The sequence below is a fragment of the Ranitomeya imitator genome, chromosome 1 (assembly GCF_032444005.1).
Source record: "Ranitomeya imitator isolate aRanImi1 chromosome 1, aRanImi1.pri, whole genome shotgun sequence".
Classification (NCBI taxonomy): Eukaryota; Metazoa; Chordata; class Amphibia; order Anura; family Dendrobatidae; genus Ranitomeya; species Ranitomeya imitator.
The window spans coordinates 131,002,278-131,025,896 of NC_091282.1; the positions used below are offsets into that span (position 1 = coordinate 131,002,278).

General features: G+C 43.0%; 1 protein-coding gene across 1 annotated transcript in view; it reads right to left on the bottom strand.

Moving 5' to 3' along the window:
- Positions 1–23,619, bottom strand: part of DHFR (dihydrofolate reductase) — a 49,807-nt gene that overhangs the window by 22,162 nt on the left and 4,026 nt on the right. Inside the window, exons 3-4 of the mRNA XM_069750995.1 lie at positions 13,671–13,776; positions 8,384–8,510 (exon numbers count right to left, since the gene is read on the bottom strand). Coding sequence (XP_069607096.1) covers positions 8,384–8,510; positions 13,671–13,776 — 233 coding nt within the window. The remainder of the gene's footprint in view (positions 1–8,383; positions 8,511–13,670; positions 13,777–23,619) is intronic.

A 23,619-nucleotide genomic window follows, 5' to 3' on the forward strand; every position in this document is an offset into this window, starting at 1 on the left:
TCAGGCAAAAAAAAAAAATCAGCACTTTGAGGACTGGAGGGGGAACACGGCAGCTGGTGATATTTATCAGGGTTGGTGATGTATTTACTCTGTACACATCCTGAAAGGTCAGCATACACATTAATGCATTGATGCAGTGTGTGTATATTAGAAACATATCATGTTCTGCTTCCGGACAGGTCAAACATGGAAGAGTAATTAAATGAAGAGCATTAATAGACTGTGGACATGCACCCAGTGCACTTCAGAGTCCTGAGGGCTCCTAGAAATCAGATGTTCTTTATTACATTGCCACAGGGGAGACAAAATAAATAAAAATAAAAAGATACATCCTCGAGTTAGACCATCTTTTCTAAATCTTTTTCAGCTTTGTCTCCACAAATTAGAACATGTATATTTCAAAGCCTGCTTCATAGGTCGTATACATGAGATAATCGTCAGGATGAATATTGATACGATGTTTCACGAATCATTGCCCGGCGATCGAAAAATATCGATTGTTCACTCATTTGTCCCCCATTGGATTTTTTATGCCCATATGAAAAAAAAGTTTGTCGTCAGCTGGTTCCTCAATTTAGGAAAAAAAGAAGGAGAGGTAGATCGGAAAGGAACGATCTCTCCTACAAAACCCCTCCTGATTACTGCAGATTACAGAGGGAAGTGACCGAGCGCGTATCAGCGTGGCTAAATTGTCGATCTTAGGTAGCGACAGGCAATTTGGCCGTGCAAAACAACCCTTCTCATCACAGGCATAAAAAGCCAATAGGGAAAGGGTACAATAAGAAAATCCAAAAATGCCTCAGTCACCGGACCTCACAAGTAATAAAACCCGTTCTGTGATGTAGGAGGAGAGGGCTGGAGTGTAATTAGACAGAGCCCAGAGGCAGATTGTGTGTGAGCGAGCAAAGAAGAATTAATCCACATTACTTTGGATCAAGAGGAACAGTGAGTCATGATGAACTCCCTGCAGGTAGCTTGTATCCAAGGAAAAAGTAGCTACCCACGCGTCTTATACGTGGACAGGTCTATAAGCTTCTGCACTTCAGGTGGACCATTTACAACAAAAAACTAAATTTAGTTTGCTTGGAGAAGATCGCACTGCTGAGGAATAAATACTATTTATTCTGCTTCAACAGTCCATGCTGTAAGTTCTACTTTAAGGAAACTACACTTGTGACCATTAGAGCAGAGCAAGGCAGCTGATGAAATGCTGTGGTGTCAGCGGGGTGTGCATTAGTGGGCCACCACCCTCTTATATGAGCAGCACTTGGCACTATATACTTGATCACTATGTACAGACAGAGGCTGCATCTTATTCATTTACCAATCTACCCACTTCATGGTTATATACGTTGGCGATTAAGGATAATGTCACATTGCATGCAGTTGAAAAGTGGGGCCCTGGAGATGGTTACTGGTGGGTCCTAGGCACCCGAGTCCAACAGCCCCATAAGAAAGCCGATCACGATCTAGAATTATAGTTCAATTTGGGGGAGGGGGGGAAATAAGAAAGGCAAAATACTAGTTATGCAAAATATAAGTGTACGTGATTATACACATAAAGAAGCCATATTCAAGTGTAAATAATTTAACAAAACCATATACAAAAAAAAAAAAAAAAAAGCTTAGCCCCTTTTTTTTCTAGATGATTTTTGGTTCCAGCAATTGTACGGCTAACCCATTAGATGGAATCAAGGGTAGGGGCTGCGACCCAAATTCCAGAGATGTGCCACTTTCCAAGCTGCATGATATAGTTAATAAAAAAATCAGCATTTTATCAGTAGATCAGAGGATTAGTTCTCTCAGACCAGTTAGTCCTCTATATTTGTGACCTCTGCATAACCCCACCTCTACCATTCTTTGGCACCTTTCTGCATATGCACAGTGTACATAGAAAGCTGCCAGTGGTGTGGGCAGAGTTATACAGAGCTCAACATTCAGAGAACTGCTAGATCTGCAGTAGATACCGTATTTTTCACTTTATAAGACGCACCCCAAATTTTGAGGAGAAAAATAGGATTTAAAAAAATAAATAAAATGGTGGTGCTTCTTATAATCCATGCGTCTTATTGCTTACCAGGGTCGCTGCTGGAGGAGGCAGGAGTGGGCTGATGCTGCAGGCTTGGATGAAGGGGTGTCCAGCATTGCTGCTGGTGTCTGGCGCTGCTGTCCGGTGCTTAGCGGGTGTCTCCGGTGCTCGGCAGTGCTGCAAGGGGGTGGGGGAAAGGGAAGGGGGAGGGGAATGGCTGGGAATGGGGTGCGGGTGTCCAGTGCTCTACTGGTGTCTCCGGTGCTGCTGTAGCGGTCTCCGATGCTGCTGGGGCTCTATCGAAATTTTGAGAGAGGCCAGAGCCCCGGCAGTGCCATGGTTTCCTGTGCGGTAGACTCTGGTAAAATGGCCGCTGGGGGAGGGGGAGCGGCGTATGCGCAGATGGAGATCTCGGCACTGAGATCTCAGGAGATGGGTTTTCAGCACTGAAATCTCATCTCCTGAGATCTCCATCTGCTCATGCGCCACCCGGCGGCCATTTTACCGGAGTTCACTGCACAGGAAACCATGGGACTGCCGGGGTGGGCCCTGGAAGCACCGGAGACCGCCGCAACAGCATCAGGCAGCGCCATCCGCGCACCCGCAGCATCGGAGACACCAGCAGAGCACCAGGCAGCAGCGCTGCTGGGCACTGGAGACACATTCGCAGAGCATTTGATAGCAGCGCCAGACACTAGCAGCACGGCCGGACACCCCTTCATCCCAGCCTGCAGCAACGGTATTGGTAACGTACATTCGCATTATAAGACGCACCCCCATTCCCCCCAAAATTTTTGGGGAAAAAGTGTGTCTTATATTCCGAAAAATGCGGTAAAACGAGATTTAACTGACTGTAAAGGACAAAAATTGTTACAAGTCTCATTTAGGGAGGCAGCACTCTTGAAATTGCCAAGATATTGGGATATGATCACAGAATCATCAGAAGTTTTGCTGCAAGTAGTCAACAGGGTGTAAAAACGTGTTGCGAAAAAAGACGCTCATTAGCTGCTAAAGACTTTGGAAGACTCAAACATGAAGCGGCCAGGAAGCCATTATCCTCCAGTGCGGTCATTCCCAACCTTCATCCTTCCTGGAGGCCCAAAAATACAAAGTGTTCAGTGCTCAGAGACATGGCCGAGGTAAGGAAGGCAGAACCACCATTGAGCAAGACAGAAGATTAGAGGTCAAAACTGGGCCAAGAAATTTCTGAAGACAGTTTTCAAAGGTTTTATGGACTGATGAGATGAGAGTGACTTAACAGACCAGATGGATGTGCCTGGGGTATGTGAGTCAGTAACCAGCACAGACCTCCACATCCACTCAGACACCAGTAAGGTGGAGGTGAAATACTGCTGTGGGCTGGATTAAAGACGAGCTAGTTGCACCTTTTCAGGTTGAAGCTGGACTCAAAATAAACTCCCAAACCTACTGCCATTTTTCAGAAGACTTTCTCCAAGCAATTGTACAGGAAAAAAGTCTGCATCTTTCAAGAAAATCATGATTTTTAGGCAGGACATAACTCGTTTGAAGTCAGACACTGCTCGGAGCCTTAAAGATGAAAGGCTAACGACATGGCACCTTCACCTGACCTAAACCCTAGTGAGAACTTATAGTCCCTTCTTAAATGGGAAATGTAAAACCGTTCCCTTTCTAAGCATGGTCAGGTAGGCGGTGATTAGGACTGATCAAAAAGTTGCTTGCAACCGATTAAGAAACTCCATGTATGGAGCTTTTGAGCGTTCTTGAGAAGGGTGGCTATATTGGTCACCAATATTGTTTAATTGTCAGAAGTTATTATTTACAGTAAGGCTATGTGCACACGTCCGGAATTTCCGTGGAAATTTCCAAGGCAATTCCGCAACTCCCTGCCGCGGGTATATCGCATGCGTATTCCAGCTAAACACTAGCGTTTTGCAAGCGTAATTATCTTGCAGAATGCCAGCGTTTTCCAAGCAATCTGTAGCATCGCATGGAAAACTGATTGACAGGTTATTCACACTTGCCAAACATAGTGTTTGACAAGTGTGAACAACTTTTTACTATTGATGCTGCCTAAGCAGCATCAATAGTAAAAAATCTAATGATAAAAATAAAATTTTTTGATATTCTCACCTTCCAGCGGCACCCACAGCCTTTTCGCTCCTCGCTTTGCTCCCGTTCCCAGTAATGCCTGGTGGCAATGACCCCCAAAGGACGTAGCATCATGCGAGACTGCTACGTCACCACAGGTCATTGCCGCCAGGCATTACTGGAACGGGAGCATCATGAGGAGCGGGAAGGATGCGGGTGCCGTCAGAAGGTGAGAATATCACAATTTTTAAATTTTTTTTTTTACAGGTATATGGTTCACAGGGCTTGGAGTAGAGTCTCCTCTCCTCCACCCTGGGTACCAACGCACATGATCCGCTTACTTCCCGCATGGTGGGCATAGCCCCACGCGGAAAGTAAGCGGATCAATGAATTCCTATGTGTGCGGAATCCCCGCGATTCCGCAAAAAGAATGAACATGCTGCGTTTTTTTTCCGGAATGCAATTCCGCTGCGGAAAAAAAAACGCAACATGTGCAAAAAAATTGCGGATTGCATTCTAATAGGATGCTTAATGTAAGTTTTTAGCAGTTTTATTGCGCTTTTTATAGCAGAAAACCACTGCAAAAATAAACAAAAAACGTGAGAAATTCTGAACGTGTGTACACAGCCTTAAAGTTATTTGGGTATTCTCACTTTAACATGAAAATAAAGGAGATGGGTAAATTTATGTTTATTTAGTTGCATAATTTAGTTTACACACTAACCTGTGACTGCAGTTGTGCTGCCTGAATCCTGCGCATGTGCCCTGCACTCACTCGACAATCTGTACATCTTTCTATGGTCTGTGTATTCAGTGTTCTTGTGCACAAGAACGCTCAATACACTGACCATAGAGAAGGAAAAGGTAGAAATTGTTGAGTGAGTGCAGGGTGCATGCGCAGAATTCAGGCAGCTCGACTGCAGTCACAGGTCAGTGTGGTGTGCATGGGAGGCGTGGGGTGATCGTATAATGAAGAGCGGAGGCAGAGATTTCTTCCAGACATCGCACGCCCCAAAGCCTGGAAGAAATCATTAACATAATGAAATAAAAGTCTATTTCTCCACATCTAGACAGACAGCAACTATGAGTCACACAGGTAAGACTAGATAAAACATTCTATTACCTGTGTGCCCATAGTAATAGCTGGAAAGTGTCCAGGGGGTGACAGATTCCCCTTAACCTGTTGGATTCACCGACAGCACTGTAGTTGTACAATAATCAAACAATACAAATTACCTAATTGTGCACACACTGCGCATACGGTATGTTAGAGCAGACAGTGGGTCAATGAGTGAAAAGTAACAGGGGGTAGCAGCATTAGTGGAGGCTGTAAGCTTTTCTGAATAACTGGGTTGTGAGGATGCGCTTGAAGACTTGTACCTTGGAGGACAATTTGATGTACTGAAGTATCAAGTTCCACAGTGTAGGGGACACATGTGAAAAATATTACAGATGATTGCGTGATGAGCAGCCAAGAGGAAAACAGAGGAGGGTTTGTGAGGTTACAGGTAGCATCTATTAGGTTTCATCATGACTACGTAGGTATTAGGAACTGCAGAAAACACCTAATGGAGGAGTATGATGCATGTATTTTGGTTTCAGATTATCCTTTGATCACAACTCATTTCCACACAGCCTTGCAGATGAAATATGCGGCTCTGGTTTACAATTTGCAAAGAACATCAATACGCCAAAATAGAATACATTTCCAAAGAATTAAAGTGCACTAAGAGTAAAAAAAAAGTGGCGCCTCTACAAAAAACTTGTGATGAAGGCGTTTGTGCAGCAGTATCATCTTACATGTGAGTGTATTGTGCGCAGTTTACACTAGTTACTAGGCTCATGGCTTTACAAGTGTTCGCAAATGCAAGCTTAGCAATACATGTCAGTGTATGATAAAGATCGCGAAACGCTGTAGGTGAGAAGTGGGTAAAACCATATAAGACAGTGTAACCGAAATAAACGAAGACTACAAAGTGGGACATTTACAGAAGCATTAGACCAAAATATAATTTTCTTCACCTATGCAATTTTAAAAAGGATTGTCAGGTCCAAATCGTGTGACTGCAGACTTATGGGCACGGACTGAACTTCAGCTACGAAGCAAACTGTGCCTTGCCAATACACACTGCTCCCAATAAGATCTTAAGATTTTTGAGGATAATGGTGCATTTTAACACATTAATATATTCTCTTTTAGGTGCTCTATTGTAACTAGAGTTGCTTTATTAGTCCCAACTACAGTAGAATTTCAGCCTGCATTGCAGAGCTGTCTTGGGTTACTGGCACCCAGCAGCTCCAGATCCCTCCTGTCACCCAGTGTTCACTGGGTTCGGAGATGAAAGCAGGGCAAGTGCTTCATAATATGTACACTGCTCAAAAAAATAAAAGGAAACACTAAAATACCACATTCTAGATATCTCTGAATAAAATATTCCAGATGCAAATTTTTATTCATTGCATAGTGGAAGGTGTTCAGAACAATAAAACAAAATTATCAATGTAAATCAAAATAAAGATCCCATGGACGTCTGGATTTTGGATACTCAATCAAAGTGGAAAACCAAATTACAGGCTAATCAACTTCAGTGGAAATGCCTCATGACAAGGAAAAGATGCTCAGTATTGTTCGTGGCCTCCACGTGCCTGTATGACCTCCCTACTGTACAATGCCTGGGGCATGCTCCTGATGAGGCAGCGGATGGTCTCCTGAGGGATCTCCTCCCAGACCTGGACTAAAGCATCCACCAACTCCTGGACAGTCTGTGGTGGATGGAGCGAGACATGATGTGTTCAATCGGATTCAGGTCTGGGGAACGGGCGGGCCAGTCCATAGCTTCAATGCCTTCATCTTGCAGGAACTGCCGACACTCCAGCCACATGGGGTCTGGCATTGTCCTGCATTAGGAAGAACCCAGGGTCAACTGCACCAGCATATGGTCTCACAAGGGGTCTGAGGATCTCATCTCAGTACCTAATGGGAGTCAGGCTACCTATGCTGAGCACATGGAGGGCTGTGCGGCCCTCCAAAGAAATGCCACCCCACACTATTACTGACCCACTGACAAACCGGTCATGCTGAAGGATGTTGCAGGCAGCATATCACTCTCCATGGCATCTCTAGACCGTGTCACGTCTGTCACATGTGCTCAGTGTGAACCTGCTTTCATCTGTGAAGAGTACTGGGTGCCAGTGGCGAATTTGCCAATCCTGGTTTTCTGTGGCAAATGCCAAGCATCCAGCACGGTGTTGGGCTGTGAGCACAACCCCCCATCTGTGGATGTCGGGCACCCCGACCATCCTCATGGAGTCGATTTCTAACAGTTTGTGAAGACGTGCAGATTTGTGGCCTGCTGGAGGTCATTTTGCAGGGCTCTGGCAGTGCTCCTCCTGTATCTCCTTGCACAAAGGCTGAGATAGTGGTCCTGCTACTGGGTTGTTGCCCTCCTATGGCCCCCTCCACATCTCCTGGTGTACTGGCCTGTCTCCTGGTAGTGCCTCCAGCCTCATGACACTATGCTGACAGACCGCATGCCTTCCTGTCACAGCTCGCATTGATGTGCCATCCTGGATGAGCTGCACTACCTGAGCAACTTGTGTGGGTTGTAGAGTCCGTCTCATGCTACCACGAGTGTGAAAGCACAACCAACATTCAAAAGTGATCAAAACATCAGCCAGAAAGCATTAGTACCGAGATGTGGTCTGTGGTCCACACCTGCAGAACCACTCCTTTATTGAGTGTGTCTTGATAATTGCCAATAATTTCCATCGGTTCTCTATTCCATTAGCACAACAGCACATGAAATTGCTTGTCAATCAGTGTTGCTTCCCAAGTGGACAGTTTGATTTCACAGAAGTTTGATTTACTTGGAGTTATATTCTGTTTAAGTGTTCCCTTTGTTTTTTTGAGCAGTGTATATACAACGTGAGTTCAGAGATCAAAAAGGAAAACATGGTACTAAAACATGCTTATCGTCTCTAGAAAATCTGGCTGTGTGTGACAGCTTCAGGATCTTGTGAATGCGGATTAGACTGCACTTACATTTTAGAACGTTGGTGCAGGAATAAGAGCACTGTGCGGAAGTTTTAAGTCTCTGAGCAGTTCTGAAGTGGTTAACTAACAATTCTCCGATTGAGGAACTAAGCTGGTTAAACATAAAATGTCACCAACTTAAAATCTTGGCCAAGTAAGTTGGATGAAATCTGAGGATTCAGTACTTACATATTGAAACAGTATGGCAGGCTCAAGAATGCTATGAACGCTTACTAGTAATTATGACTTACTTTATAAAGAGAGCTGCCTCCAATGATCCAGATCAGATCAATTCGGTCTTTTAATTCTGCAGTATCTAAAAGTTCCAAAGCCTCATCCAGACTCTTGGCGAGATGGTGAGCTCCTTTTGGAGGTTCCCTGCAAGTGTTTGAAATGAGAGTTTTAAAGGCATCATTTTATCCTAGAATTCCAGACATGATCACGGAAGGTTCATTTTGTGAACGACTAAATCCACTGTTTAAGTGTGCAAAGCAAAATAAATTACAGGCAGTTCCTCGTTTATGAACATCTGACTTAAGTTTGTAAGTACGAGTAGGAAGCAAGATGGGAGAAGACAATAACAGTCTTCACCTCATGGCTTACCTCTCCTGCTGCCCTCCTGTTTTGTACCTTTTTTATCCCCCATTTATTGCCAGTTGTGCACCATATCTCTGACCTTTCACTATAGGTCAGGACTTCGAGATTACTGTGCATCGTAAGGTCGCAGTGCACGTCGTGATCAAGGTAAAAAAAAAAAGAGGCCGAGGATAATGCTGCAGCAAGATTGTTTGTGTCAAACTGTTAAGCGGTATAATTGATATATATCAAGGAATAATTTGCATCAGTGAACGTATAGGTATAATTAAATACCTTCACAATTGCTGTCAGTCTCCAACAGGTGTATGTGGCCAAAAATGAGGCATGACTGCACACTGAATGCATCTGCATCATTATAGCATTGATCTTGCTGGCACATACGCCTGCATATTGTTTTGCAGGGGGCAATTTCAGCTCACTACAGCCACTGAAAGTAGGAGAAAGTTGTGACTTAGGCTAATAGATACGAAGTGTGATGCCAGAGTTTTACTAAACCGCCAAATAAGTACTTTATCCATTGTACAATAGAACATTTTCTTCACCGTTACTATGGAGATAGTATATGGGTAATCATTTTTACTGCTGGTATACGAAGCACAGTCAAGGTCACACGTGGCTTTTAATAGTAGCTGGTAATAATGTATCCTGAACACAGACTGTCTAACCTTGCTCTGTTCTGTCGACCAACTTCATGCAGTGGCTTGCAAAAGTTTTCACCCCCTTGGCTTTTTACCCATTTTGTCACTTTACGTGTTTAAATACTAATAAGCAAGAAGACTCGGTCAATTATGCCATTAAAAAAAAAAAAAAAAAATTAGTACAAAATATAACGAGAAGTACAATAGTGTAGAACATGCAACAATGTCAAGTATTTTATGGGTACATGTATCCAAGAAGTATTGTTTCTTCTTGCGGAGATCGACATGCTAAGCATGCAGAGATGAGGAGACAAAGCCGCAATGCTCCTCTGGGTAATATGCTACCATATATACTCGAGTATAAGCCGAGATTTTCAGCCCATTTCATTTTTTTGGGCCGAAAGTCCCCCTCTTGGCTTATACTCAAGTCATACCCAGGGGTCGGCAGGGGAGGGGGAGCGGGGGCTGTCTAATTATACTCACCTACTCCTGGCGCGGTCCCTGGCACCCTGCTTCTTCCTATACTGAGCGGTCACATGGTACTGCTCATTACAGTAATGAATATGCAGCTCGCGAGACTGTACGTCATCTGGGGTCATTGCCGCTAGGCATTACTGGGAACGCGAGCATCCCGAGGAGCGGGAAGGCTGCCGGGGACACCGGAAGGTGAGAATCACGATTTTTTTAAATTATTTTTAACGTTAGATTTTTTTACTATTGATGCTGCATAGGCAGCACCAAAAGTAAAAAGTTGGTCACACTTATGAAACACTATGTTTGACAAGTGGACCAACCTGTCAGTTTTCCAAGCGATGCTACAGATCGCTTGGAAAAGGCTAGCAGTCTGCAAGCTAATTACGCTTGTAAAACGCTCGTGTTTAGAGGGAAAATGCATGCCAATTCCGCATGCATTTTTCCCCGCGGCAGGGAGTTCAGTAATTTCCGCTGCAATTCCGGACATGTGCACAACCTCAATATGGGCATACAGGTAATAGAAATGTTAAACTAGTCCTAACTGTATGCCTAATATTAACAATCTTGTTGTTGAGAAAAGTTATATTCTCTCTGTATGCTAATGATTTCTTCTAGGGTTCAGGGCATGTGGTGTGTGGAATAAATCCCTGACTCCTGTCTTCATTGTAATACTACCCCACCCCCCCTCCAATGCACATCAGTTTGCCAGAATCCCGCGCCCTGCACTTCCTCAAAAAACCATACCTCTTCCTCCCTTCTATGGACACTGCATTTAAGGATCTGAGCAGGCGAGTCACTGTGGCCTGCAGTGTGTGCCACAATAAGATGCTTGCTCTCCTCCCTGCAGTCATTGCTAGGAACCATGTGTACATAGCGATTACAATGCAGGGAGGAAGTGGGGAGATCCCTTATCGTCGTGCACACTGGAGGTCACTGGAGCAGAGTTGGCAGAACAAGATCCAAGTGCAGTGCCCATAGAATGGAAGAAGACGTATGATTTTTTGGAGGGAGGGAGTGCAGGATTCCAGGGCCACAACTGACATGCATTGGAAGGGGGGCTAGTATTACAATGAACACAGGAAGCAGGGATTTCTTTACAGGCACCGCATGCCCCGAAATCGTGTAGAAATCATTAGCATACAGAAAGAATTTAACATTTCTCAACAAGACCATTAATATGAGGCATAAAGATGGGACTAGTTTAACATTTCTATCACCTATTTGCCCATATTAATAGGTCATATACCTCCCGGGAAGAGGGGTGGGAGACACAGATTCCCTTTAACCCACTGTGTGTACTCCGCTCCTGTGGGAGCACTGTTCTTTTAAGCTGCTGTGTGTTTTACTAGTAGTGTCGCAAACAAATAATTGGCATCAGCCATCTTGTTGCCATTTGTAGGCCAGACAATTTTACTTAACTGCTGTGTCTACACAAATCGCATTTCTAACCAAAATTGTATACTGTGCAGCCGTGTTTGAGAGTAGAGTGTCTAATAAAATAAACATTTGACTATACTGTATAAGTTGTGACGGTGCCTAAAACCCCCCCCAAAAAATGGCATTTAAGCCGTTGTGTATATTCTGCAAACCTGCCTCTGGAAGTACTGTGCCAAAAAGCCTCTGTGTATTCTGTAGCTGTATTTCTGACGAGTAGTGTGCCTACAAAATAATACTCTGCACCAGTGTCTGTGTGAACACTGCATATAAAAACACATTTTTACTACTCTGCAACCATGTTTGCGGGAATACTGTACCAAAAATACCTGTTTGCACTCTGAACAAATCTCTGTGGGAGTACTCTGGAAAAAAGCGTCTGTGTGGGGGGTACTCTGCAAAACATCCTCTTTTACATCATTTTAATTTAGGTAGGCCCCATAACATTGTGAATGGAAAAATAGAACAACTGCGGTGCAGTCCAACAGTGGCTGGGTGCGGCTAGTATACTTCTAACTTACCCTCATTTAGCTTCCTTTTGCAGCCCTCACGCCGACCATATTAGAGCACTGAAGTTTGGGTACCCACTGACTTAAATGGGGTTCAGAGTCAAGTTCGGCTCCCAAACCGGACTATTTAAAAATTCCATCTGAACATCCACTCATCACTAGTTGTGGATTTTTTTCAGAAACCTGCCAAATTTCAACTTCTGAATCTGCAGCATTATCAATCTATTTACTGCATTAAAAAAGCGGTCTTTAAGGGGCCTTATTCCCTCACTGCCATTTTAAAACGGCACTGAAGAATAAATAGCGCTGCCCAGTGGCTGCGATTATCACTGCTGGTTTTGCGACCAATCGGGGCCTGATCACCCCTCCCCCCCCCCCCCTAAATACCACAGTCAATTGCGAAGGAGTCATTTAAGTTGTTGCAAAAGGGGGGGGGGGGCACGGGAACTCCTTAACCATCGGACCCTCGCAATGAAAATCACGGGTCCAAATGGTTATTCACGGTACCCTGACGTCATGGGGTATCCGAAAACTCAGATGAAAATGGACCATAAAACTTGTGTAATTTCTCCTGTTACCCTTGTGAAAACAAAAAAAAATTTGAGGCTAAAAGTAAATTTTTGTGGGTAAAATGTGATTTTGTATTTTCACAGCTTAACATTATAAACTTCTGTGAAAGCACCTGAGCACATCTAGATACATTCCTTGAGGGGTCAAATTTTGCAAAATGGGGTCACTTGTGGGGGGTTTAGGCATATCAAGGGCTCTCCAAATTCAAAATAGCGTTCGCTCTCAATCCCAGCAATGTGTTCAAAAAGTCAAACTGTGCCACTTCCCTTCCGAGATCTGCCGTGCGCCCAAATAGTATTCCCCCACATATGGTGTATTGGCACATTCAGGAGAAATTGAACAACAAGTTTCAGGGTCCATTTTCTTCTGTTACCTTTGTTAAAATAAATTTGGAGATAATTTAACTTTTTTTTTTTTTTTCCTCACAAATTTTACTTTGTTTTTTCCCCCTCCACATTACTTTAGTGCCCATGAAGCACCGGAAGGGTTAATAAACATCTTGAATGTGCAATTTCTAGAATCGTGTAACTTCTGGGTATTTTCTGTCATATAGGTCCCTGAAGGTCACTTCAAATGTGAGGTGATCCCTAAAAAAATGGTTTTGTAAATTTTGTTGGAAAAATGAGAAATTGCTGATCAACCCTTATGACTTCCTAGCAAAAAAAAAAAAAAAATACACGTTTCAAAAAGGATTCAGATGTTAAGTAGACATGTGGGAAATGTTATTTATTAACCATTTTGTGTCACGTAACTCTCTGGTTTAACAGAATAAAAATTCAAAATTTGAAAATTGTGAAATTTTTTTTCTCACAAAAAGTAACGACCTAAATTTACCACCAACATGAAGCCCAATAGGTCATAAAAAAAAAAATCTCAGAATCGCTAGGATCCGTTGAAGCGTTCCAGAGTTATAACCTCAAAGGGACACTGGTCAGAATTGCAAAAAATGGCCAGGTCATTAAGGTCCAAATAGGCTAGGTCATGAAGGGGTTGTGGTCAAAACTAGCTTGGTCACCAAGATTAAATCCTGCACCTCAGGTCACTTTACATTGTAGATTTTCTAATATTGTACTTTGTTGCTACTGTAATATCGGTGAGTAATCTTTTGGGTAAAATTTCACAATTCAATGATGGATTTTATACATGTCTGGTAAAACCATCATGGCTTAGCAGTCAGACACATCTGTTCTTATTCTTCATCCTACTTTAGTAATTGTCAAAACTTAGGTCGCAGCTTTTGCAAATAATGACAAACATCTCAGATAAATAAATGTCAGTCTGTACATTGTGCCAAAATACTAAAAAACTCGACTTACGTGAGCTCTTTGCTTAAGACTATGTTTATTCGTTCCTTCAATGGCCGATTCTTCTCTGGAATAGAGAACCAGGTTTTCCTGCCCATAATAACTACATTTTGCTTTCCTGTGGGAGAAGAACAAGGCACTTAATCATTTTGTGCTCAACTGAAAATACTAAGATTTCTGTAGAAATGTTCTACGACACTGGCATCTTGTGGAGGTTTAGTATAACACCACACACCATTACACAATATCATTTATTATACGAAAATATCTAGGAAAAAAGGTAACATGCTACAGTATCCATGACTGCACCACCAGCCGAAACAGAAGTTTAGGAGTGTTTGATATTAAGCAATTAGTCGCACACTCATGTTGAGGTCTTATTCACACTCAGTTCTTTGGATGAGTGTCTTCTCGGTAACTAGAAGCTAAACTCAGCAGTGCGAAAAGCATAGTTACTCACAGATAACTTTGTTAGAGTCCATGATGGCACCACGGAGAGAGGGGATCCGCCCTTCAAGGACAGGAAATCTGCAGATAGAAGGACGGCACCTCTCCCTTGTATCAGTTGGTTTACAGAGCATCGGAGGACCTCCAGGTTAGTGACAACAAAATATTGTATGTACATTATATTCTTGCTTATCAGAGTATACACTGTGTCTATACAGAAGCACATAACTCAATATATAAAGGTGCTCACCACACACGTGACAGGGGCTATGAGAAACATTGTTATCGGTGAGTAACTATGCACCACGGAGAGAATTACAGAGATAGGAAGCTTAGGGAGGGACCACCGCCTGAAGGACCCTTCTTCCGAAGGTCAAGTCAGACACAGAGGCTAGATCTAATCAATAGTGTTTAAAAAAGGTTTAAGGTGATGACCAGGTGGCTGCCTTACAGATTTGTTCTATCGATACCTCAGACCTCTCTGCCCATGAGGTCGCTATGGCCCTTGTGAAATGAGCTTTTAACCCCTTCCCGACATGCGCAATACTAGTACTGTGCATGTTGCGTCCCCTGCTTTGATATGGGCTCCGGCGCTGAGCCCACATCAAAGTCGCAACATGTCAGCTGAAATAGCGATTCACCCGCCGCTATTAACTTGTTAAATGCCGCTGTCAAACACCGACAGCGGCATTTAACCGGCGCTTCCAGACGGAAATGAGCGCATAGCCGACCCCTGTCACATGATCGGGGGTCGGCGATGCATCAGGATGGTAACCATAGAGGCATCTGCACAAAAGTGGCATCATTAAAAAAGTCAGCTTGGCACACAAAAAAAATAAGCCCTCACCCGACCCCAGATCACGAAAAATGGAGTCTCTAAGGGTATCAGAAAGTGGCGTTTTTTGTTTTTTTTTTTAGCAAAGTTTTGAATTTTTTTCACCACTTAGATAAAAAATAACCTAGACATGTTTGGTGTCTATGAACTCATAATGACCTGGAGAATCATAATGGCAAGTCAGTTTTAGCAATTAGTGAAGCTAGCAAAAATGCCAGTCAAAAAACAAGTGTGGGATTGCACTTTTTTGTTTTTGCAATTTCACCGCAGTTGGAATTTTTTCCCCGTTTTCTAGTACAAGACATGGTAAAACCAATGGTGTCGGTCAAAAGTACAACTCGTCCCGCAAAAAATAAGCCCTCACATGGCCATATTGATGGAAAAAAAAAAAAAAAGTTATGGCTCTGGGAAGGAGGGGAGCCGAAAATGACAACACAAACGAAAAAGAACCGCAGCGGGAAGGGGTTAAGCCATCTGGAATGGTATTCCCCGTAAATGAATAGGCCAAGGCTATCACATCTCTTAGGCCTGTTTCATACATCGGATTCAGCCTGATGGCGAAAACCTGGCGAATGTTGAAAAAAACGGATCCGTCGCAGATTGTGAAAAACTGATGGGACGGATCCGACTAGCTGTTCCAGCTAATTGGATCCTAAAAAAAATCTGAGCATGCGCAGTTAGAAAAAACGGAATCAGCACTGGAATCCGGCATTTGACGGATCCGGCGCCCATAGGCTTCCATTCTAGCAAAAAAACGGCTAGACAAAACGCAACTTTGGACGTGTTTTCCAGACGCCAGAAAACTCCTTTTCGCAGGATCTGGCGAAAGACGGACAAAACGTGAGGCCATCCAGCACTAATACAAGTCTATAAGAAAAAAAATCGGATCTGGTGACAGCTTTCGCTGGATCCGTTTTTTCAAAAGAAAAAAAAAAAAAAAAAGCCAGATTTAAGATGGATTAGGGGCCTTATGCATCTTGCCAGGGTACTCTTGGACGCTTTGAGTCCCTTCCTAGATCCCTGGAAACACAGAGATCCTCCCTTCCTACACCTCTGGGTGGATTCTAGGTACTGAACCAGACATCTTTTGACGTCTAGGTTGTTGAATTTCTGCTCTTTCCTATTTCTGGGATCTGGGAAAAAGGAGGGAAGGACCACTTCTTGAGATCTATGGAATCAAGAAACTGCTTTGGGTAGATGGGCCGGGTCAAGATTTAGGATATTTTTGTGAAAGGGGGGGCTCGTAGATAAGGCTTGAATGTCGCTTATTCTGCGGGCAGATGTTAGAGCCACCAGGAGAATAGTCTTTAAGGATGAGATCTTGAGGGGGGCTGTCTCTATAGGCTCAAATGGGGGACCTGTTAGAGAGGCTAGGACTAGATTCAGATCCCACGATGGTAGCTTTTGACTAACTAGGGGTCTAGATCTTGTTGCGGCTTTAATGAACCGTGCTACATATGGGTTGCCTGCAATGTCCTGATTATAGAGTGCACCTAAAGCTGCCAACTGTACTTTTAAAGTACTGACAGCCAGGCGTTCTTTTTGTAGAAACTCGAGTATTTCAGTAATTGAGGGAGGCCCCATTCTGGACTTTTACTTTGGAGACGGACAAGAACCTTTTCCAAGTTTTACCATACGCTTTAGTAGTGACTGGTTTCCTGCTTTTTTTAGTAACATAGAAACCAGGTTCTCTGAAAACCCTCTTTCCCTCAGCAGCGCCCCCTCAAATTCCATGCTATTAATTGAAGGTTCGGTCATTCTCTATTCCCCCCCCCCCCCCACTTTGGGGAGACCGTCACTTGGGGGGGGGGGGGGGGGGGGGGGGGGGGGGGGGGTTTCTGCAGAAATATTTTCTGCTCCTAAAGGACCCGTTTAAATGGCATCAGTCCCAAGTTCGGGCATACCTTCTTATCTTTTTGTAATATATAATCCAGAGTAACTCCGATCAAGAATTTCCCCTCACAGGGAATTGACCATAGTTCAAGCTTTGTTTGTAAATCCGCTTTTAAGCTATAGGGTTCTCCTGGCCGCATTTAAGAGGGCTGCGGTTTTAGATGTCAGGTGGACACAATCCGCCGATGAGTCTACTAGGAAAGCCGCTGCACATCTCAGCAAAGGAATGGATTCCAAGATTTTGTTCCAGCCGTTTTTCAGCTGATCCACCCATGCCATTATGGATCTGGAGGTACATGTGGCTGCTATAGCCTGTCTCAGGTTCCCTCCTGCTGATTCCCATGCCCCTTTAAGAAAGGTGTCAGCTTTTTTATCTAAGGGATTTTTAAGTGTACCCATGTCCTCAAAGGGGTCGGCAAACTTTTTTGATGGTTTGGCCACAGCAACATCAAGCTTAGGGGCTGTATCCCAGAATGTAGATGCTTCCTCTTCGAAAGGATATTTCCTTTTGAGGGTACAGAGGAGTTTTTCCTGTCTGATTTGTCCCATTCCTTTTTAATTAGGGTTTGGACGTCCGGGTTTAAGGGAAATGCTCTCAGTTTTTTCTGTCCCAATCCCCTGAACATTATATCCTGAGTTCTATCAGGACGAGGGTCTGTTACTCCCATAGTACCCATCACAGCTTTCACTAGGGCATCTACTTCATCTAAGGGAAAGCAGAGGCGACCCCGTTTCTTCGTCCGAGGAAGATGAGGAGAAATCTGGTCAGAGTCAGAAACTCCTGAAGCAGAGGGGTCAGACTGGGAGTATACTGTAGTTTCTTTTTTCTTTATTTTTTCCATCCTTACTAATGGACGCAAAAGCACTCTGAAGAAAAAAGGTAGCACACTGTAGCGCCATAGGATGCAAATATGAAATGAAAATTGAATTGCATTACTGCATTAGAAATATGAAAATATGAAAAATGTGAATATAAAAAAAAAGAAAAATGAAATATGAAAATTTGAGAAAGTTTAGCCAGTGCCTTTCCTCACTTAGAATAAAGTCTTCATCTGTACGGGAACATAAATCCTCTGTTAGACTAATATCTATATCTCTGTGGAGGGGTAGTGGTCCTGCTGGGATTAAAAACACCTGTGGCTAAAAGGCAGAGTGCTCAGTCAGAAGGCTAATGAATACAAACTTCAAAAAACTGACGGCAACATCCAAACAGACTAAGTGTGAACAGGTGTTGAACCTAGAGAGTCACCAACTCATACTCTCAATAAAAAAGTCTGTAGGTTTCCTGTCCCTGAAGGGCGAATCCCCTCTCTCCGTGGTGATGTTATGGGAGGGAGAAAACTACATGGAGGGAAAAAAAAAAAAAAGTTATTTTTCTTGATGAAGATCGGACTGTTTTTTTGTTTTGTTTTATACACTGTTGTGTGACCCTAGTCTACAAACACTGAAGAATTAGTTTATGTTCAACAGTTATTTTTTCCCATGCAGGATTGTGGCTGAAAAATCCACAGCTTCTTATAACCTTTTCAGGTGGTGTCACTCCAACCCCAGCTGGTGAAGAGGGGTATGATACATGGAGGGATGTCGCTCTGCAGTACCTAACGGAGTGGCAATGCACTGATGCTGCATAGAAACAGAAAGTTGTGGAAAGTCTAAGAGGTCCCTCTATGGAAGTGGTGCAGGCTGCTTGGAGAAGCCAGATAGAAATTACTTCTAAAGACTACATTATGCGTTTTTTGCGCATGGCGTCCTCCGTATGTAATCCGTACTGCGTGTTTTTCTCGCAGGCTTGCAAAACCGACATACCGCTATACAAGGGATCCATGTGTAAAAAAAAAACAAAAAACATATATATATATATATATATATATATATATATATATATATATATATATATATATATATATATATATATATATATATATATATATATATATATTTACTTCATACAGCGCTAGATAACTTTAAAGCCGGTAATTCAATTACCGGCTTTTGCTTTCTCCTTCCTAAACCCGACATGATATGAGACCTGGTTTACATGCAGTAAACCATCTCATATCCCCATTTTTTTTGCATATTCCACACTACTAATGTTAGCCTCTCCAGGCTATTAATATCTGCCCTCGGTCACTGGCTTTACTACTCTGGCGGAGAAAATTGCGCGGGAGCCCACGCCAATTTTTTCCACCATTTAACCCTTTAATTTAATAGCTAGTAGTGTGGAATATGCAAAAAAAAAAAGGGGGATATGAGATGGTTTACTGCATGTAAACCAGGTCTCATATCATGTCGGGTTTAGGAAGGAGATAGCAAGAGCCGGCAATTGAATTACCGGCTTTAAAGCTGTCTAGCGCTGGACTAAGTAATAATATATATACATATATGTGTCTCACTGACACACATTATATATATATATATATATATATATATATATATATATATATATATATATATATATATATATATATATATATATATACACACACACACACACATACATACATACACACACACACACACACACACATTTATTCTACCCATTCTAATGTAACCTGTCAGTGTGATTTTACTTACACCGCACTGAATTGCCGGCTGTTCTCTCTAACACCGCTGCGTATTTCTCGCAAGTCACACTGCTGGTACGTGTGTAATCCGTATTTTTGGGGCTTCCATAGACTTTCATTGGCGTTTTTTTTGCGCAATACGGTGACAAACGCAGCATGCTGCGATTTTCTACGGCCGTAGAAAGCCGTATAATACTGATCAGTAAAATACAGCAGATAGGAGCAGGGGCATAGAGAATAATTGGGACGTTTGTTAGGCGAGTTTTACGGACGTATTTTATGCGCTCTTATGTCCGTAAAACTCGCTAGTGTGACGCCGGCCTGAGAGGGTCAATATAACAGAAAATACCCAAAAGTGATACCCGGCACTAAGTGCCAGGAGCGGTCACAGACCGCTCCCGACACTTTAACCCCCAGAACCATGCGATCAAACATGATCGCAGCATTCCGGAGCCGGCACAGGGGCTGACAGCTCCTCTGCAAAAGATCTGCATGCTATAGAAGCGATCAGCCTGCACAAAATGATTGTCCCAAAGTGGGACAAAGTGTAAAAGTTAGAATGAAATAAAAAAATGTTTAAATAATTGTACAAATATTTAAAAAAAACAAAACAATATTTATTCCATCAATAAATATTTGAATAAAAAAAAAAAATCTAAACAACAAAAGTACACATTTAGTATCGCCGCATCCGTAAAGACCCGCCCTATAATAATGTCCCACTAGTTAAACACTAAAAACAAACAAAAAAAAAAAACAAGCCAAAAAAACAAATTCTTTATCATAACGCCAAACAAAAAGTGGAATAACGGGCAATGAAAGAGGTGGATATAAATAAACATGGTAATGCTGAAAACGTCATCTTGTCCCGCAAAAAACAAGCTGCCATATAGCTCCATCACCGGAAAAATAAAAAATAAAAAAGTTATAGCTCTTAGAATAAAGGGATGCAAACATTTTTTTATAGAAGAGTTTTTATTGTATAACAGCACCAAAACATAAAAAAGTTATATAAATGAGGCATCACTAATCGTACTGACCCGAAGAATAAAATTGTTTTATCAATTTTACCACACGCGGAACAGTGTAAATGCCCCCCCCAAAAGAAATTCATGAATAGCTGGTTTTTGTACATTCTGCCTCCCAAAAATCAGAATAAAAAGCGATCAAAAATGTCATGTGCCCGAAATAGGGGCAGCACGGTGGCCCAGTGGATAGCACAGCAGCCTTGCAGCGCTGGAGTCCTGGGTTCTAATCCCACTCAGGACAACACCTGCAAAGAGTTTGTATGTTCTCCACGTGTTTGCATGGGTTTCCTCTGGGTTCTCTGGTTTCCTCCCACATTCCAAATACATACTGATAGGGAATTTAGATTGTGAGCCCCAACTGGGAAAGCGATGATAATGTGTGTAAAGCGCTGATTGATGAATATGTTAGCGCTATATAAAAATAAAGATTATTATTAAAATGGTATCAATAAAAACATCAACTGTACTCACAAACAAGACCTCACATGACTTTCCATATTTTGGCCCAAATTATAGCTCTCAAAATGTGGTGATGCAAAAACATTTTTTTTTTGCAAGAAAAAGCGTCTTTTAGTGCGTGACAGCTGCCAAACATAAAAACCCGCTATAAATAGTAAATCAAATTCCTCTTTATCACCTCCTTAGTTAGGGAAAAATAAAATAAAAAGGATGTATTTATTTTGGGGCTAAAGTTAGGGTTACGATTGGGATTAGGGGTGTGTTAGAGTTAGGTTTGTGGTTAGGGTTATGGTTGGAGTTAGAACTGGGGGGTTTCCACTGTTTAGGCACATCAGTGGCTCTCCAAACGTGACATGGCATCTGATCTCGATTCCTACCAATTTTGCCTTGAAAAGTCAAACGGTGCTCCTTCCCTTCAGAGCTCTGCCGTGCCCCCAAACAGTTTACCTACATACGTATATAGGGTATCAGCGTAACTCAGGGCAAATAGTACAACAACTTTTGGGGTCCAATTTCTCCTGTTACTACTTGGTAAAATAATACAAATTGGAACTGAAATAAATTTTGCATCTGAAATAAATTTTGTGTGAAAAAAAGTTAAATGTTTATTTTTTTTTTTTCTTTCAAACATTCCCCCATCTGTGGGGGAAAGCCACTGTTTAGGCGCTTGGCAGGGCTCAGAAGGGAGGGAGCACAGTTTGACTTTTGAACCCAAAATTGGCTGCAATCAATGGCGGACACCATGTCACGTTTGGAGACCCCCTGATGTACGTAAACAGTGGAACACCCCCAATTGTAACTCCAACCCGCCAACCGTAACCCCCACCAAACCCTAACAGAAAAATGGAAACAAATACTTTAGTTATCTAACTAAGGGGGTGATAAAGAGGTCTTGAGTTACTTTTTTTTAAATTTTATTTTTATTGTGATCACTGACAGGGTCCATCAGTGATTAAAATGAATCAATAAGAAAAATCTATTGTTGCCGGCTAGCAGATCTCGGCAGGGGCACTTCACCTGCCATTTCTTCGAGGGCCAGGGAACAGAGCTGGAGGGTCCAGAGACACCGAGGAAAGGGGGAGGGGGGGTTGGGGGCTCAGGGGACCCCATTTCTCTCTCCTCCGTTATGCTAGATCATATCAGTGAAGAGAGAAATGAATGGGAAAACCAGACTTTTTTGGGGATTGCCATTATTCTGTGAATAACGGTGATGAGACTGGGGATGGTAAAGGCCGACACGAATCATGTTCTCCGGGGTCTTGGCTACAAAAAAGCAGCGCTGAGGAATAAGTACCCTTAACTGGCGCCATTAAAAAGGCATATCGGCGGTCGTTAAGGGGTTAATGAAATGAGACAGGAGTAATTCTGAAGGTCATTGACAAGCGAGGTGAAAAAATTGCCCAGCTTTTAAGTGCCTAAGCTGTGGAAGTAGTGCATCTAAAAAAGATTGTGGAGTCAGCTGCCAAGAACCAGCAACAACCTGTGAAATTGATGACCAAAGTCAGATGGAAGATATCAGATCAGAGGAGTGTTCTGTCTGTGGAAGTGCCAGTCATATGGCTCGCCAGTGTCCAAAGAGGTGGAGCTCTAAGGAATCTCCGAAACACCCCCGTCCCGAGAGAAAGCAAGAGGAAACTGGGATGAGGGCCAGTAGAGTCCCATACGGGCCCCCCAGCAATTTCAGAGGTGTATTCTACCCCTCCCTCCAACATTTCTCAGTCAGAACTACATCCTAAAGGTCTCATGGGACCAGCACCACATGTATCAGCTTGTATCAATGTCCAGCCTTGCACTGTGTTGCTGGATAGTGGATCTCAAGAATCCATCATTTTTTGAGAGATGGTATAACAAATATGGTACTTATCAGATGTGCCCCTGCAACCACAAAAGATATACATCTGTCACGCTACGGTTTCCAGAGACGATCGCTAGGGTAGAGAGTTGCCCATCATAGCCTTATTCTGTCCAGAAGCGGACAAAGGCCGGGGAACAGTACCTGTTATAGTGGGGGTGAACACAAACATCTTCCATACTCTGGCTCAGTCGTGTCGAGAAACTGAAGGTGATAGATATCAGCAGACTTTCGCAGTTCACCCAGTATGTCTGGCTGCGTATGACAAGATGAAGAGGAAAAGAGGTAGCTACGTCCAAAACATTTCAACTCGTTTTGAAGGTAATGACTAGAAGGAAGAAGAAAAGCGATCCGTGAGAAGCGAAATGATGAAGCATGACAGGGCCTTCTCATTGGGTGAATAAGAAATGGGTCTTGAGAAAGAAGTGGAGCACCATATTCGGCTGAATGATGAAAAGTGGTTTAGAAAGAGATCCCGAAGGTTGGCTCCAACAGATCTTGAGGACGTCAGACAGCACATATGGTGCTTACTGGACAATGTAGTCATCGTTGAGTCCAATAGCTCGCACGCATCTCCTATTGTGGTTGCTCGGAAGAAAACTGGGGCTATCAGGATGTGTATGGATTATTGCACTCTCAAAAGCACACAGTACCCAACCAGTACACTGTGCCTGAGATTGACAAAACCTTAAGGTACCTTCACACTAAACTACTCTGCAGCGATCCAGACAACGATCCGGATCGCTGCAGCGTCGCTGTTTGGTCGCTGGAGAGCTGTCACACAGACAGCTCTCCAGCGATGCCGGTAACCAGGGTAAACATCGGGTTACTAAGCGCAGGGCAGCGCTTAGTAACCCGATGTTTACCCTGGTTACCATCCTAA